An 18,749-nucleotide genomic window follows, 5' to 3' on the forward strand; every position below is an offset into this window, starting at 1 on the left:
CATCTTTAGGCTAGGGCATCCTTTCCCTGTTCTCTACATGTCTGAAGGACTGGGACAAGCCTGGTTCTCTGAGCCTGGATGGCTGCCAGCTGCCTATATTGGCCTGGTCAACACCACCTCCTCCCTGTGGAGATGGAGGATAAGGCTTCCTTCCCCCTTTCCAGCTAGGAAAAAAAAAAAAAAAAAAAAAAAAAAAGTCTAAACACCAGCATATTAAGAATGGAAATCTCTGGCTGCTGGTGTTTCAGGGGAAGCTGTCAGCCAGCCTGAAGGGCCAATCCGTGGCTGTCAGTGGCTGTGATGACACTTCTGCGGCCATCACCGAGCTTCAGCTTTCAATAGCTGAAGACTCCCTTATAAACCTGAGCCCAAAGGCCTATGCTAAAAACCTTTGCCCTCTGAAAAAAAGACATTAGAATTTTAGCCTTTTATTCCCCAGCTCAAATGAGCTTTAATCAGCTTCATCCTTTCAGGACTGAGAGAAAAATCTAAATTAAAGGAGGGGAAAAAATCAAAAAAATCATAAAGGAAAATCGTGTGTCACCACTTTAAATCATAATCTCAATTTCTGTGTAAGTTTTTGTATCTCCTGTTACCTTTAGTAAATGTTAGGGATTTTTTGCTTATTCCACACTTGTAAATCTCTTAATCCCTCAGGAGTTAGCATTTCCTTATAAACCTTGTCTTACTGGAAAACAAAGAGTAAAAGAGTATGCAATGTATCACATCAAGCATCACAAACTACAAAAGTGCTCTATCAGTTGGAGTAACACTGAAATAAGTTGAAGCCCTCAAGTACATCAAAACTTCTTGGCCATGAAGAAAATAAAACATTGGAATTATAGAGATGCTAATTACTGCTTCCTGGCATTTAAAACATATTCAGATATTTTTAAATGACTAGTCCTCCAAGTCTAGTGCAAATTTCTGTGAAGATAGCTTTGGTGTTGAAAACCATGCCAGGTTCTCAGTGCCCCTGTTCTTTCTCTCTCTTCGTAAGATACAAAAAAGAATACAAAGATCATTGATTTCATTTATACTGCTTCAACTCTGTACTAAGACAACGGATATCAATAGGTTGTTTAGAAAGACATTTGTTTTCAGGGCTGTTGTTGTTACTACGATAACTTTTTTTTTTTTCCTCACCCAATAAATTACTGTCTATATATACATTAGGTGGGGAGACAAAAGCTGGAAGAATGAACAAAGCAAAGTTTGAGAGTGGTTTTCATTGTCTTATAAAATCATGGCAATTGCTAGGACTGATTTGCTCTCTAGGATAGAGATAAAGTAGAATGTGCATGCTGCTGCTTCTCGAGTGGCTTATTTGCTCATTCATGCTCAGACTGTCTGCCAGATTTTAGATTTTTAGAAGTTTCACCTTCTGGTCAGTTTGGCGTAAGTACTTTAAGGCATTTTTAAGCTGACTAAAATCCTGGGATGGGCTTCATCTCCTAGGTTCCTATGTATTTAATTCACATAATCTATTCCTTGTAGTTGCAATTCAGGCATTGCTACTGCCTTGGGCTCTACTTTTCATTGTGGCACACGATTTAGCCTTGTAAAAGCTTTGATATAATCGAAATCTTGGGCTTGATGTGGGGTACGTGGGCGTGTCATGTCAGTTCAAAAGTCACCAACATTAGACTTTTTATAAAATAGATTAATATTTAATTAAACCAATATTATTGTGAAAAAAGTGGTAAAGCTAATTCTCACTGGAAGTGTTGGCTCTCAGAAGTCAAATTTTATGAGAAAAGCAGCTAATAAATAATATAAGTAATACCTCTTTTTTTTTTTTTTTTTTTTGTAACTGTGTTTTACCTTTCTTGTATTGAGAAGCAAAAATACACCTAAGAAATACAATGGGAAATACAGACTTCACCAGAGATCTGTAAAATTCAATGTCTGCTTTTTCACAGCTGTTTAAGCAAAGCAGAGGCAAGGTGAGGTGCTGTAAAAGTGGCTCTGATCACCTTGCTCTTCAATGAGTTCCATTGTTGCAGGATCACAAATGAATTAATCATGGAAACTGTTTGGGAGTCTGTTTCCTCAACCGGTGTAAGTGGCACAAGTAATTTTAGTATCAGTAGTGATGCGTAACTGGTTTACTAATAAACTTCTCCAACAGGGTTATTAGAACCTCTGCAAATGTATCTTCAGTGTTAACCCAGGAAACTCAAGAGTTTGTGTGCTTCTCTACTATGTAGGATGATATCAGTTTAAAAGATTGCTGGGAGAGGGGCAAAATTTTTATGAAGATTTTTGTAGGCAAAATAATTAAGACCTTGTAGGCAAACTCAAAGTTCTACAAGGCCTACTATCTCTTCTCTAGGAGTGACCAATAGATAGTACATGGGAAAGGTATTAATGAAAGAAATCTACATGATTATTTTTCTTCAAAACTGGCATATTTTCATCCAGCTGATGAAAGTCAAAGCTTTAGTGGTTTTTCACCATTATTCTAATAAAGAGTGTCCAAGCCAAATTTATGTTTAAGACTGTGGCATTAAAACATCAGTTTTGCTAGGCTGTGTTAACTTTTAGAATTTTCTTAGTTGGGTTTTTTTTTCTCTGGAGTTTATACCTAGATAAAATATTTATAGCTCAGAGCAATCCTATGTAACAAATACCATCTTTGGGCATTAGAAATCCTTAAAAATGAAAGTACTAACTTGCTAAAAGACGTATCTGATGGTTTTAGGAAAGCTTAATTGAATTCCTCTTATGATTGGATTTCTGCTAAGTGTGGAAGATACTCTGAAAAGAAACATTACTGTTTCCCTGTATTTTAATAGACGGTCTGTAGTGTTTGACTTCTAAGTAAAACTCCTGGAACTTATACTTTTTAAGAGGAAAAATGTAAAAACAGATGACTAAGGTGATCTGGTCTGTGCCTGGTTTACAGATAAAAGGATGTTTCCTTTTCCAGAACTGAAAATTTTATGTATTTCAGATGGACAAAAGTCCATTAAAATTAAGAAAACTATTGCATGATTTATTTTTGTGTGAAATTTAAAGAGAGTTTTTATTCAAGTAATTTATAATTTTTTATGGAAATTTTTGAGGTAAAAGGTTATGTACTTCATAGACTTCTGCTTGGATTTCCTCAGGGATATTTAAAAGCCAGCGTAAATATTTCAGCAGCATTGTGTTGGCACTACAGCATTTGAAAACCATAAATTTACTAGCATTTCAGTGGAACCATACTGGGTAGAAATCTGTTTAAATTTGTCACTGAATAGCTAGGGTTATTCAAAAGAATCTGTCCTGATTCATCTCATGTTGCTTTTCTGGTTTTCCATGTGAAAATGAGGAGAAGGAAGAATGAGCTCAAGTGAGACTCTGCCCCTTACTATACCTGGCTAATTCATGGGGCTATTGGATTTTACTGAAAATGCAAATGTAGGATTATGGACCATTTCATCATACTTCATCAATATGGCCATAGAAGCACTTTATAAAATGCCTTCATTGCTATATATTTACTTTATGAGGTGCGAAACCTTCACAGTCAGAATTATCTGTGTGGCAGTAAGTATTCCTGCAAACTAGACAGAAATTATTTAACTGAAGGGGCATATTGTTGATTCATTGCAAATGATTATGTTTAAGACTTTAGGTGGATAAGCAACAGTATCACAGGGACTGGTAAATCCTGGGTCCAGGAGATAGGCTCTTCTACCTATAGAATACCAGGATAGGCGAGATCAGCTGAAGGGCAGCAAGGCATTAGTATAAAAATATATACTGGTGAGCTGCCAGTCACTTGCAGTTTATTTCAAAATGCTCTAGAGGGATGCTGCTCTAGTTTGTAAAAAAACCTAAGTAGGGCTTCAAAATTTAGGTCTGTCATTTTAGTCCCATTAGAGTCAATTTATCTTAGAGCTGTAAAACCAAGAAGAATATTTTAACTATTTGACTGAGGATGGATAAACAGGTCTGGACAGAATAAAGCAGATTGTTCCTTCTTTTCTGCTTCTCCTCCTCCCCAGTGTGATATTTTCTTCCTGTCTTTACACCCAGCAGACACTTTTGTTAGAGCTCCAGAACCAGATACCTCTTCTACATAATTTTCCTTTCTGTAAACAAATCAAAAATTCCAAGTTGCCTTTTTTCTTCCATAATTGTATGTGTTATTTACAATAATGGCATTCTTTTCTGGATGGAAAATGCTTCTAAGCATTTTACAAGCTCTGTGTTATAATTTTCCAGGGGCCTTCTCCTGCTCTCTTGCCATCTTTCATTATCCATTCCATTGTCCATTGCTGGGATAACATTTTGCTGCTTTTCTTCTCCTTTGTTGGTACAGCTGAGTGTTTTACTTCTACTGCATGCTAGTGCTGCAACATTTAAGAGCATATTTGAACTATAGCAAGCACCAGGTTAGAAAAGCCTTACAAAATTCACTGACTGATCCAGTGGCATTGAATAAATCAGGCAAGAAACAACGTAGCTAGATAGAAGAGAAGGAACTCTGAGCAGGTACTGTGATGGTTACAGGCAAGAGGAGAAGCATGTCAGATAAACCAGCTCAACTGTATCAGGAGAACAATGATTTAAGAAGGACCAGTAGGATGTGCATGGGGGCCTAGCTGAGCAAGCCTCTGGAGTTCTGGGTTCTTACTGAAAAGCAAACATTAAAGCACTTCTGGTTAATCCCACAACTCCTTTCCTCCTTCCCAGTAACCAACAGTTCAGTAAGTGATTTAGCATTCTTATTTGTCATCACAGGAAGACTGGCAAGCACCCAAAGGCATCAGCAACCTTAATGTGTAATAGATCAATGTTTAAGGTGAAAGAAATCAGTGTTCATGAATTGTCAGAGCCCTTGCAGAGTAATCAGATGGTATGAAAAATGTTATTAAAACGGATAACTGCCATGGTAACTGCGATCAACAATAATGGATACCCGGATTGTTTGCTGTGGAAAGAAACGGGGAGGGGAGATGTGGGAGATGTGGGGGGTGGGGGGGTGGGGGAAGCATTAAAACTGACCCAGGTTTGCAGTACTAAAACATGTTCATAACTATAAACTAGGCACACATGATAAAGCAATCATTTCTATTCCAACTGCATTGTTTTATTTCTTCCCTATGGGTAACTTGAAGGATGTTGATGACCCAAGCACTAATATTCAGCCTATTATTACATGCCAGAATCAAACATTGGAAAGACAATGCTGGAATTTCAGGTTTAAGGATTACAGTACAGCTTCTGCCTTATTCACATTTGAATGAAACAGCTTTTCATGACTAGTATCTAGCAGCATTCATGGTATTTGAGGCATAGTGAGATGTTGTGATGATGAAGAACGAGAGAAAACTAGATAAAGACCAAATCTGAATGATTAAAGGCTAACTTCAAAACTCCAATACAATAAGTAAATAGACAATATCTTGTGACTGCTACATTAGAACAGCAGTGTTCCCTCCTGACTAATCATCCTGGCAGCTGCAGGGAACAATGGGGCATGTAATCGGAAGATCACACAGATCAATACTTGGCTCGAGGCCTGGTGTCAACACCTAAAGTTCAGTTTTTCTGATCATAGGTGAGTTTACACAGCACCAGGTCTACTGGCAACAGATGGGGATCACCTGTCTTAAAGGGGGAAAAAGACCCTAGGCTGTGAGTTAGCAGGGCTCGTTGAGAGAGCTTTAAACTAGGTTTGAAGGCGGAAGGGAATAAACCCAAGCTTGTTAGAGATGAGCCTGGTGGCAGTATGACAGTGTTGGAGGCGAGATTGATAGCACAGCCATAGCACAGCTGAAGTGCATCTGAGCCAATGCCCAAAGCATGGGCAACAAACAGGAGGACCTGGAAGCCGTCTTGCAGCAGGAAGACTATGACATAATCACCATCACAGAAACAGGTGGGATAACTTGTGTGACTGGAGTGCTGCAATGGATGGCTACAAACCCTTCAGAAGGAATAGGCAAGGAAGGAGAGGCAGTGGGGTTGCCCTGTTTTGACTGCCTAGAGCTGAATGATAGTGACAATAACATTGGCTGTTTATGGGTAAGAATCAGGGGGAGGCTCAACAGGGCAAATACCCTGGTGGGAGTCTGTTACAGACCACCCAACCAGGATGATAAGGCAGATGAAACATTCTGTAAGCAGCTGTGAGAAGTCACAAGATCACTACCCCTTATTCTCGTGGAGGATTTAACTGACCAAATGCCTGCTGGAAATACAACACAGCAGAGAGGAAACAGTGTCAGAGGTTCCTGGAGTGTGTGATGAAAATAAGTTCTTGACACAGCTGGCCAGTGAGCAAGCCAGAGGGGATGCCCCATTAGACCCGCTGTTTAAAGAAAGGGAAGGACTGGTGGGTGATGTGGTTACAAGACATCTTGGGCATAGCGATCATGAGATGCTAAGAGTTTTTGATTCTCAGAGAAGTGAGGAGGGGGTCAGCAGAAACACTGCCTCGCACTTCTGGAGGGGTCACTTTGGACTGTTTAAGAGCCTGGTTGACAGAGTCGCTTGGGAGATAGTTCTGAAGGGCCAAGGCATCCAGGAAGGCTGGATATTGCTCAAGAAAAAAATCTTAAAGGCACAGGAGCAGGCCATCCCCATGTGCCAAAAGACAAGCAGGTGGGGCAGAAGACCATCCTGGCTGAACAGAGTTTTTGTTGGAAGTCAGGGGGAAAAGGAGAGTTTGCCACCTTTGGAAGGAGGGGCAGGCAGCTCTGGAGAGCTGCAGGGATGTCACAAGGTTATGCAGGGTGAAGATCAGAGAGGCAAAAGCCCGGCTAGAACTCAGGCTGCCACTGCTGTAAAAGGTAACAAAAACAGTTTTTACAAATACATGAGAAACAAAAGGAGGGCCAGGGTTAATCTCCATCCTTCATTGGATGCAGCAGGGAACACTGCCACAAAGGGTGAGGAAAAGGCTGGGGTACTTAATACCTTCTTTGCCTCAATCTTTAATAGTAAGAGCACCTTCTCTCTGGGTACTCAGCCCTCTGAGCTGGAAGACAGGGATGAGGAGGAGCAGAATGAAGTCCCCACAGTCCAGGAGGAAGCCATCAGTGACCTGCTGCTCCACTTAGACATGCACAAATCTATGGGACCAGGTGTGATCCACCTGAGGGTACTGAGGGAGCTGGTGGAGGACCTCACCAGGCCACTGTCCATCATTTATCAATGGTCCTGGCTAACTGGGGAGGTCCCAGAAGGCTGGAGGTTACCCAGTGTGACACCTGTCTACAAGGAGGGCAGGAAGGAGGATCTGGGGAACTACAGGCCTGTCAGTCGGACTCGGTGCCAGGGAATATTTTGGATCAGGTCATCCTGAGCGCTATCACATGGCACATGCCGGACAACCGGGGGCTCAGACCCAGCCAACATGGGTTTATGACGAGCAGGTCTGGCTTGACAAACCTGATCTTCTGTGACAAGCTGACTCACTTAGTGGATGAGGGAAGGGCTATGCATATTGTCTACCTGGACCTTAGTAAAGCCTTTGACACCATTGCCACAGCATTCTCCTGGAGAAACTGGCTGCTCATTGCTTGAACATGTGTACTTTATGCTAGGTTAAAAGCTGGCTGGACAACTGAGCTCAAGGTCTCTTTCAGCAAGGCTGCTCCGCAACCATACAGATCCTAGCCTGTACTGGCCTCTTCACATGTCATTCCATGGTACAGGACTTTCTTAATCTTCATACAGTTCTTGCTACTACTTTCTTCCAGTCTGTCCAATCGATGTCTCTCTGTAAGACAGTTTTCCTTTCTGATGTGTCCACCTTACCACCCACTTGGTACCATCAGCAAATTTGGTGAGGTTGCTTTCAGTCCTATCATCTGTGGGAAATAGTGTTGACTGTTTTTCTGAAGTCCAGGTAAATGACATCCACTGCTCTCCTCACATCACCAAAAAATGTCATTTTGTTGTTGAAGATGATCAGGTTAGTCTGGCATAATTTGACTTTGCTAAATCTGTGTTGGCTTTTCCCAGTCACCTGCTCCATTTCCTTTGCAGTACATGGGTATGACATATGCCCTCTTCCAGTCATCAGCAACATCCCCTGGTATCCGTGACTTTTCAAAGATTATAAACAGCAAGCATAACAGCAACATCATGCACTTTTCTTAATACACTGGGATGGGTTATGTCTAGGACCACAGATTTCTGTGGATTGAGCCCTTGCAAAAGACCAAAGACCAATCCTTCCTCCACTAAGGATGTATCAACATATGTGTTGGTGTAGTTGCTTGATTTCATGAGCTGGGGTTCAGCACACAGGTAAAGGTGGAGGCAAAGAATGTACTGAAAAACTCTGCCTTGGCAACATTATTAGTAACTAGATTCTCTGCACTGGTTAAAAATTGTCCTATGTCTTCCTTGTGCTTCTGCTTACTGCTCATGTGTCTGAAGAACCCTTTCTTGTTGTTTTTGATGTCTTCGGCCAATTTCAGTTCTAGCTGAGCCTTAGCCTTCCTGACTGCATGCATGCCCTAGCGAGATTCTTAGAATGTAATCAAATCAAATTGGATCAAATCTGATGGAATGGGATGGAATGGGATGGAATGGGATGGGATGGGATTGGATGGGATTGGATGGGATTGGATGGGATGGGATGGGATGGGATGGGATGGGATGGGATGGGATGGGATGGGATGGGATGGGATGGGATGGGATGGGATGGGATAGAACAGAACGCAACGGAACAGAATAGAACAGAATAGAATAATTTCAGTTGAAAGGGACATACAATGATCATCTAGTGCAACACCCTGACCCATTCCGGGCAGACCAAGGTAAAGCATGTTATTAAGGGCACTGTCCAAATACATCTTAAACACTGATGGGCTTGGGACATTGACCACCCTTCTAGGAAGCCTGTTGCAGTGTTTGACTACACTCTTGGTAAAGAAACACTTCATAATGTCTGGTCCAAACCTCCCTTGGCACAGCTTTGAACCATTCCCATGTGTCCTTCACTGGATCCCAGGAAGATCAGCACCTCCCCCAACACTTCCCCTCCTCGGGAAGCTGTATAGAGAAATGGGGTCATCCCTCAGCCTCCTTTCGTCCAAACTAGACAAACCCAAAGTCCTTAGCTGCTTTTCATTGGACATGCCTTCCAGTCCTTCCACCAGCTAGGCTGCTTTCCTTTGCATGCAAGGACATTAACATCCTTCTTAAGTTGTGGGGCCCAGAACAACACACCAATGGTGAATCCAGTGGGATAATCACCTTTTTTGACTGGCTTACTGTGCTGTGTTTGATGCATCCCAGGATACAGAGATTTGCCCCTCTTGGCTGCCAAAGCTGCTGTCAACCAACACCCACAGATCCCTTTCTGCAGGGCTGCTCTTCAGCCACTCCTCTTGTAAGTTTTACTTGTGTCCAGTGTTACTCCACCCCAGGTGCAGAGTCCAGCATTTATTCTTGTTAAATTTTGTGCCATTGGTGATACCCAATGCTGCAGTCTATCTAGATCCCACTGCAAAATCTTTTGTCCCTCAAGAGGGCTAAGTGCACCTCCCGTTTTAGTTATCAGCAAAGGGTGTGTTCAACTCCTGTGATGATTGTTGATAAATACATTGAACTGTATATATGAGGACTGGCCTATAGAATTAAATCCTGAAGAACACCCCTGGGTAGTCACCAGCCAGGTGTAACCCCATTCAATATAGCTTTTTGAGCTCTGCCCTTTAGCCAGTTCATCACCCAGTGCACCATGTATCTGCTTATGTCAAGTTGGGCAACATGTTCAGGTGGATGTTGGGATGGACAGTATCAAAAGCCTTACCAAAATCCTGAAAAACTATATCCACCACCTTTCCTTTGTCGACTAGGCAGGTGACATCATCATAGAAAGATACCAAGTTAGTTGAACAGGACTTTCCCTTTGTGAACCCATGTTGACTATGCCTGATGATTGCATTATTGTTTAAATGCCTTTCAGTAGTACCTAGTATAGTCTTCTCCATAATTTTTTCCAGGAACTGAGGTTAGACAAACATATCGGTAGTTCTCTGGGTCTTCTCTTGTGCCATTCTTGTAAATTGAAATAACTGGCTAGCCTCCAGTCAGCAAGGATCTGCCCAGATTCCTAAGACATTTGGTAGATAATTGAGAAGGGTCCCGCCGTAACATCCAGTGGGTCCTTCAATGGGATGAATCCCACCAGGCCCCATGGACTTGCAAAAAGTCAGCTGATGCAACTGATCCCGTGTCTACAAATGGAAAGTCACTGCTGGTACAGTCATAACCCTCCAACTCAGGGGACCAGGGAGCCCAAGGTCTACCAGTATTATTAAAGATTTAATCAGATTACCATCTTTAATAAGTATCAGTCCAATGTTTCCTTCAGACCTCTTCTTGCTATTGACATAATTTTAAAAGCCCTTCTTCTTATCTGAAACAACACTGGCCAGTTTGAACCCTAAATGAGCTTTGGACTTTTATGTCTTCTGCCTGCATATACAAACCATGGCTCTGTAACCTTTCTGCAAAGCCTGACCTCGCTTCCACAGATCATACAGTATTTTTTTTTCCCTCTTGAGCTCCATGAGGAGTTCTCTGTTCAGACAAGCTGGTCTTCTGTCCCTCTTGCTTGACTTCTGACTCAGTGGGGTTGCCTACTCCTGTACCTCTAGAAGGTGGTTCTTAAAGACTGACCAGCACTTGTGGACATCTATGTCCTCAAAAGCAGATTCCCAGAGTACTCTTCTAAATAGCTCCCTGAATAGCTTCAGGTTTGCTTTCTTGAAGTCCAGGGTAGCAACTCTGCTCTCCTTTTTTATCATTGTGTTACCAAAATCTCAGAATGAAGAACTTATCGACACCAATGTGATGTAGATAAGCAGACACTTCTTTATTAACGGCCGGGTCCGTGAGCGAGTCCTCTCGCAATCAACGCACACCAATTTTCAAAACCATACACCATATATAGAACTTATTCATGCATATTCATTAAGTATCCATGCATAATTGTAATATTTCCCAAAAATCATTAACATACTCTCCTCCCATATCCGATTCTGCATAGTAAAGGTTACAAAGGTCCAGAAATGGGTCTGGGGTACGATTTGGGTAGGTGGTACATGAGTCGGTGGTCGTGATCTCCCCCTGCCGGAATTACCTTTTACTAAAGTTCACGGTTTCTTGGCAGGCAACTACAAGTTGTTCCAGTCGACTCTCCCCAGTTCCCATTAATTCTATATTCTGACATTTCAATACACTTTCTACATACAGAAGACTGGTCAAATACAAAGAAATCCTCTCCCCAGTTCCCATTAATTCTACATTCTGACATCTCAATGCATTCTCCTAGTCTACCCGTAAATACTGTATCCAATCATCTTGACTCTTAAGTCTGTTATCTAAGTTCTAATCATTCCTACTAGGTGATTCTGACCTATTCTTTTAGCCTTGCTATAGGGCTGTACAGAGGATTTCATAGCAGCTTTTGGTGTGCAACTACAAGTTTCATTAAAATATATTTCTTATTCCAAATGATTTGATAAAATCAAAAAACATCAATTAATTCTAACTTATTAGCAGGTCTGTAACAATTGTACTGAAAATTTCTCATAAAATTTTCATGAAACTCAACCATTTCATGACCACTGTGGCCAGGACAGCCACCTACCATCACAGCCCCCAGGAGTTTTTCTATATTCACAGACTAGGAGAACATCTTTCCTAGTTGGCTCATGTGTGGAGAAATTACTTTGGGAGGAATTAGAGAAAACTGAGACCTAATAGAAGTGTAGTATTACAGAAAGCTTTTTAGGGTAAAATACAGCTGTCACTTTCAGGGTGGTTGGCATGCACAGAATCTACTTTACCACAGCTCCCTAAGCCACACACCCTGTCATTTTAGCACCTGCTGATAGGAGTAACAGAGGGTGGAGTGGAGTGGAGACCCCACAGCCAGGCTCTGCTGTGCTCCCTGCAGGAATGGGAACTTGATGGCACCACACAGCTGATAAGCTGCGCACCAGTTGTCACATGAGGAATATTAAGAGATGTGTGTTGCTGAGCCAACCATTGTGGTAAAATTGCCACAATGAAATAATCTCAATGTATTACTAACACACACCTCCATCTCAAAGCTACCTGCCTCCAAGGTACTACTACACCCCGCTGGGCATGTGGTACCAGTCAGTAACAACAATATGTATGACTAGAGTCACTCGAGCTCCACTTAAATGTAAAGAAAAAGGACTGGACCTGGACTGAAACAAGTCTGAAAGAGAGACATTGTTGTCTAAACTCCCAAATTACCACACTCTGATTTAGCGTTTAACCCACTCTCTAAAGTTGTCAATTTTAATGAACAAAAGGACTTCTGATTAAGGGATTCAGGCTTGAGAAGGATGAGAGACAAAGACTAGTTGGTGAAAAGAACACCATTATAAAAGAAGGAAGCATCCAAGTGAGGAAGTTCTGACCACAAGAGAAGACAAGCTGATAAGATGTTGCAACCTACATACATCAACAGAAAATTAGTTGAAAGTAGGACAAAGGTAATTGTAGTAGATTGTGACCTCCCACTCAAATAGTTCCTCCAAAAGAGGGCAAAACGCTACTTGAGGAGCACACATAGTTAGTAAATAATTTCAGTAGTGCTATCTGAGGATGTGTACTTATTTAGATTAGAAGTGAGAAACTTGTAACTAATCCTGTGTATGATAAATGAATATGCGATGTACTATGAAGTATAAAAAGTGAACAAAGGAGAGGAGAAGTTAAGGAAGACTCCATCGTAACTTATGGGACCAGTTTATGGGCTGAACCTGTCTTCTTCTCGATAGGGATGCCTACTGGATAAGAACTTTATTCTATGACTAACTCATAGCTGTTCTTAGGTGTATTGCTTTAAGCTTGTTTTGCAGTCAGTGTATTATCACCAGCAATGTCTGAACTTCATCCTGTCACAAACTTCCATTTTGTATAATAAAAATCTTCAGCTAAAGTTCATTTTGTGCAAGTGTCTGGAGATTTGAGTAGTTGTTATAGGGGATTTGACACAGTGATGCTGTCGGGAGGGTCCCTGAACAGGTTGGTTGAATCACCCTCCGATACGGTGGGCTGTCAGAACGCAGGGAGCGGGCAGGGTGGTCGGGCACAGGGGTCTCGTCTTTCCCGCGAAACTGACAGCCTGATCAAGTATAAAGGATTTGAAGAACACACCACCACAACCACTCCCCTTTTTAATGTGACACTCATGGAATACCTGTAATAAGAAGTTACCTCCTACAAACTTCAAGATTTCCAAGACCTGTTCATCACAGCAGTATGATATTCCCATTTGATGTCTACCAGTCCTGAAGTTTCTCCTAATTCTATAGGATAACTCAGCAGTGCTCACATCCTGCCTGGGTGAACAGTAGTAGACACCCTCTAGAACACTTCCTTTGTTTTCTAACCCCACTCTTGTAGTCCTTGATGGATATTTTGCCTCTTTTCCATAGCCAGTATATTTCTTTTTTCCTTTTAAGTGTACCTAAAAGTTCATTGCTAAGCCAGAGTTGTCTCTTTTTCTATCCTCTTCCTTTCTCTTTGTAGGGAATGGACTGTTATTGTGCTTCCAGGGGATTGTTCTTGAGTAACTCCCAGCACTCACAAGCTCTTTTGCCATCCATGGACTCTTCCCAAAGAATCCTTGCAGCTGGGCTTTCAGCCTAATGAAGTTAGCTCTTCTAAAATCCAGTATCTTTGTCCTGCTGCTGGTCTTCAGTGTGCACTGCAGGGTCTTAAACTCCACGATGTTATTGTCATTATATCCAAGGCTAGTATTGGTAGTTAAATTGTCAAGCAAGCCTTTTAGGTTTGTGAACAATAAATTTAGCAATGTGCTGTTCCTAGTTGGCATGGCCAGCATCTGTAGCAGGAAGCAGTTCCCAATGCGTTCCAGGAACTTGATGGACAACATGTGTAGTGGTGTGCTGTTCTCCCTGCAATGTCCATGTAATTTAAATCAGCGATGAGGTTTAGATTCTGTTGGCCCAAGATGTCTTTGAGCAGCCAAAGTAAGGTTTTTGCCAGCATTGTCATCCTGATTGGGATGTCAGTAACAGTTAACTACCATAAGACCCCCTGACTCAAAGGCATTCAATAGAACTTTCACGGTCTCTGTAACTCACTGCTATGACTAAAATTTATTTTACATAAAGTACAACTCTACTTCTTCTTCTTTCCTTTCTATCTTTCTGAAATATTTTGTAGCCATTCATTTTAGTCTTCCAGTCATGCAAGTTTTCCCACCAAGTTTCTGTGATTCCTATGACATCATAACTCCTAGACTGGGCACAGGGCTCCAGTTCCTCCTGTTTGTTGCCCAGACTGTGTGTCTTGGTATACTGCACTTGAGGTGGCTGAACTGAGTTCTTGCCTTTGGAGAAGGGTGGGGAGCATTCCCCATTACTGTGGTAAGGTGAGCTCATCCACCCTTTCATTTATAAACATGCAGGTGTCATGAATTTGGACACTACTGCCAGACTTGTCCGTTCAAAGCACAATTGACAGTCAGCCAGTCTATGAGCAAAGACTGTCCTGCCTTTTCCAGATACATGGATCCCCATCTCTCCCCAGTAGACTGTATTTGTCAAAGAATGTCCTATGACCATAAAAGTCAAAACCAAAACCCTGGCAATGACAATAACCACAAAACCAGGTACTGATTTTCATGAAGTGTTGGCTTTCGCCTGCACAGGCAAGACAGAAGATCACTTGGACACCTGTCCCTTCCACTTGCATTTCCAAGGTTTGAAGTCTTGATTGATTTTGCGCAGGTGTTTTTTTTTACCATGCCATTGCCACCCACATGCAGAAGTAGGGGATAGCAGTCTGTGCTTTTGACCAGTTCCAGCAGTCTCTCTGTGACATCCCAGATCTTGGCTCCTGGCTAGTAGCAAACTTTCCTTCCCTGTGTATCAGGCCAGCAGATGAACGCCCCAGTGCCTCTCAGCAGACAGCTGCTTCCTTTTGTAGCTTTTAGCATGTGCTGCTAGTGCAGTGTCTCCCTGTGAATCTTGTTCATTTGTTTGCCCTCTCCCAAGGTTTTATATCTGTGGTTGGTTGGTATATTTAAGGAAGGCAAGTGAAGACATAGCCTGTTCCCAGAGACTCACCAGAGACCTCGGCACCTCATGCTCCAACATGTTGACTTTTTGCTGCTGAAGCTCTTTTCGTGGTCATCCTTGGAGTTCAGTGCTACTGGGAATTACATGAAACAAAGTGCTCCTGGCAAGTACCATATCACATTGGGCTGTGTGTGTGGTTAACTACCTGAGGTTAAAATATGCAAATAATTTTCTTTGAAGTTTTGAATTAATTTGTTCTTTATTTTAATTTATACAGGACTTCAGACAAAGTTAAACTTTACAGTAGATTTATATTGTCTGTACTTTGTCCTTGCTGTCACTGTAGGACCCCTGGAGTATTTCTCACTTAAAGCTATCAAGAAACAGGCAGAAAAGTCACCAGAATTAAAACTGCAAACCCAGCATGTTTTATCTTCCATTATTGTAAAACTATTTAGAAATGTATTAGGTTGAACAATTTCAAGACATTGCACTCCCTAAATTATGTTATGTACTGTGTTACATTCTACAGAACAATTATGTATTCCAAGTTTTCCAAGGGGAAGAAAATCACATTTGACATTAAAAATATTACCACTTTTCAAGTTTAGTTTTCATAGGAAGAAAATTTAGCTATAGCTTAGTATTTTTGGCATTTTATAAAGTAATTCAATATCTGATGGATATTTTATTCCTTTTTAATAGCAGTTGTTGAAAGATGTATTGCATGTTGCAGAAACGTTGTTGTGTTATTTTTGTCCAGAAATGAATGGTTCTGTAAGTTGTTGTGTTAAAATCAAAACCAAAAAACAGCAAAACCCAAAAGATATTTGTTACTGACTTCCATATCTGTTGTTACTTTCCTGAATAATAGCAATCCTACTACTCCCAGTATTCCTTAGATGAAAGGATGAGAAATCACATGGCCCTGCACTGGAGTATGAAGGAGCAAGAATCTCCAGAAATTATATTCCAAGAGCTACAAACGGCACTTAGGGAACTGGAAGAAGTCAGGAAAACTGGGCAGAAACTGAAGCTTTACAAAGAAAAAGACACTTTCAGCTTAGCACTCAGTCAGATTTACAGTGGTCAAGTCAACTTCATGGAATAATCTAATGAGTTTGACTTTACATGGCTATCACTAACCTTGAAGAAGGCATTTGACTTTCAACTATGACATTCTCCTTTTAGTTGAAAAGACCCCATGTGTAAACTGGTGACATTCTTTTCCATGGCTGTTTTAAATTCTGTATCTAAAAGCACTGATGACTCTAATAAAAATTATTTTTAGTGGATCAAAATATTTTTCAGGTCAAAGCTACTATCAATATTTGATGAAGTACTGATGCTAAACTACAGGTAAACCTGAAGAGAAACAAACCACAGAAAACTCGTTGTACTCTGGAAATTGAAGTGTTCTGCACAAAGACGCTACATTTTCTTTGTTAAAGATGTAAAAATTATGGTCTGAACCTATAGACTGTTAGCAATAGAAGACAAAGAAATGGCCTACTGGAGCATCTCTAATTTCAGACTCCCTCACAGCAACTGTGTTTCCTCCTGGCAGTACTAGAAATTGCAATTGCTGAAGTTCATTTAGTCTGTTATTCAAGGGTGGCAAGAGTCTCCCAAGCAAAAAAGCTGCGACATACAACTAGTACTCCAACTAGTACTTCTTTCAATCTCTGTTCAAGTCAACAAGACATTATCAATTTGTAAGGACATAAAGACTAGCTAAAATTATTAGATTGACCATGCTTTGCAGAAATTAGATACTTGAGCTTAGTTTGCTTGAAAAGTAAATAATTAAGAGTTTGTCACTTTTAATTCTTCATAAATTATTTCATATGCTATATAGTCATCAACAGCAGCATTTATAGCAATATGCAGATAACAATCTCCTACCTTAATTTTGTCAAACATTTGTTTACAGTAAAGTTTCATTCAGGCTCCTGTTACAATTTTCCTGTTCTTAACATCTGCTGCTGAAGCAGTTAATATTACACATTTGTGCTCTTTCAGTGTAACTACTAGCAGATATTCCCTCTACACTTATTAACCTTCCCTGTTGAATATTAATCAACTCCACTCCACCACATTATGTTCCTGCCAGGAAGTGTGTCAGTCTTCCGATACGTAAGTGCGTAGGATTAAGAAACACCTGCAGAAGATAGCTGGTGTCCTGAGATCTATAGCGAGAAAGCTGCCCACAGCAAAAATGGAAAGGTTTTCTGCCTGGAAACAGCCAGCAACATGGAGGAAGCTTCTACTGGAACGCTGTGGCATAATTAAGCAGAAAAGGAACATTGTCTATCTTATGATACCCTGTTATCAAGTCTGGATGAGCAGCATGTATGGTGCTGTGTTTCAGATTTGTGATTAAAACAATGCTAACAATACACTGTTTCAGCTACTGCTGAACAGTTTGCACACCATCAGGGCCTCTTCTCTTTCTCCTTCTGCCCAGGCAGTGAATAGATTGTGGGTACACAAGAGGGAATGAACACAATCAGGCAGATGACCTGAACAGACTAAAGAGATATGCCTTGTCCGGTAAAGTCATGCTCAGCAATAAAACAGAGAGGATGAGTGTTCAGGTGGCTTAGGTATCTTTTATTCAGGAGCTAACTGGGCATCAGTGAATGTGTGAAGGTGGTGGGTGATTGCCTTTGTATCACTTGTTTAGTTTTGTTTACTTTATTTTCTGTTCACTTCTCCTTCACTTACTAAACTATTTTTATCTTTACCCATGAGATTTCTTATTTTGTCTTCCTTTCCTTTTGCCCTGCCATGCTGGAGAGGTGCAGATGGGGGTGGTGTGAGTGACCAGCCATGTGGTGCTGAGCTGCCTAATGGGTTAACACATAACATGTTCTGAAAATGTGATTTTCTAAAAAACACACAAATCAATATAGATGTTGTCCCACTTTCTAAGCGGTCAAGACTACATGTGACTGATCAACAAACCCCTAAAACAGAAGACGACACAGAGGTGATGGGCCCAGACAATGTCATCGTGAGGCTTAAGGAAGAATACCAGGAGTGATCACAGCTGTTGTAAAGGAAGTTGAACCTAACACCAAGGGGACTGGAGGGTGGCCTTTCTTTTAGATAAACATCTGCTGCACTTGTGTGGATCAACCGGTTGTATAAATGGTCTTCCCTCAATGAATAAAAAAAATGTGAATATCTTCCTAAGGCAGCCAGGCCAGCATGGCAGAAAAGTATTCATTGCTCAGCCCAACACGGAGTATAAACACCAAGCAATCAACAAATACAATTGACTTGACTTAGCTTTGACCTACATATTTCTTCCTGGTGACTGTGAACTGGTGCCACGATGGCAAGCATATAGACAACAGCAATGGGAATCACGTTTATGTTGTGATCCAGCAGTACATTACTATATTGTGCTTAAATTATCACTTCATGATGTATCATTCTGCTAAATCAAATTCCCATGTAAAAGCAAATATAATAATAATAAAAAATTGTATTAAAACACAAGCCAAATTTGTGCAGAATAACTAAAAGAACCAGGTTAGAGAAATTGGACTCTGACAGTACAGCAAAATTTGTATTATCCAGGGTGACAATACATTGGGGTATTGTATAACTCATGATGTCCTGGAGGTTTTTAACAGACCTGCAGGGAGGTGACCAACAGTCTTTGAATCATACTGACAATTTCACTGGCAA

At 41.1% G+C, this 18,749-nt stretch overlaps 1 protein-coding gene across 1 annotated transcript in view; it reads left to right on the forward strand.

The window, feature by feature from the left end:
• Positions 1 to 16,195, forward strand: part of LIX1 (limb and CNS expressed 1) — a 28,565-nt gene extending 12,370 nt beyond the window's left edge. The window contains 5 exon segments of the mRNA XM_005232842.2: positions 1,923 to 2,060; positions 5,099 to 5,136; positions 5,139 to 5,194; positions 15,925 to 16,145; positions 16,147 to 16,195. Coding sequence (XP_005232899.1) covers positions 1,923 to 2,060; positions 5,099 to 5,136; positions 5,139 to 5,194; positions 15,925 to 16,145; positions 16,147 to 16,195 — 502 coding nt within the window.
• Positions 16,196 to 18,749: the final 2,554 nt, after the last annotated feature.

Source organism: Falco peregrinus, chromosome Z (genome assembly GCF_023634155.1).
Source record: "Falco peregrinus isolate bFalPer1 chromosome Z, bFalPer1.pri, whole genome shotgun sequence".
Classification (NCBI taxonomy): Eukaryota; Metazoa; Chordata; class Aves; order Falconiformes; family Falconidae; genus Falco; species Falco peregrinus.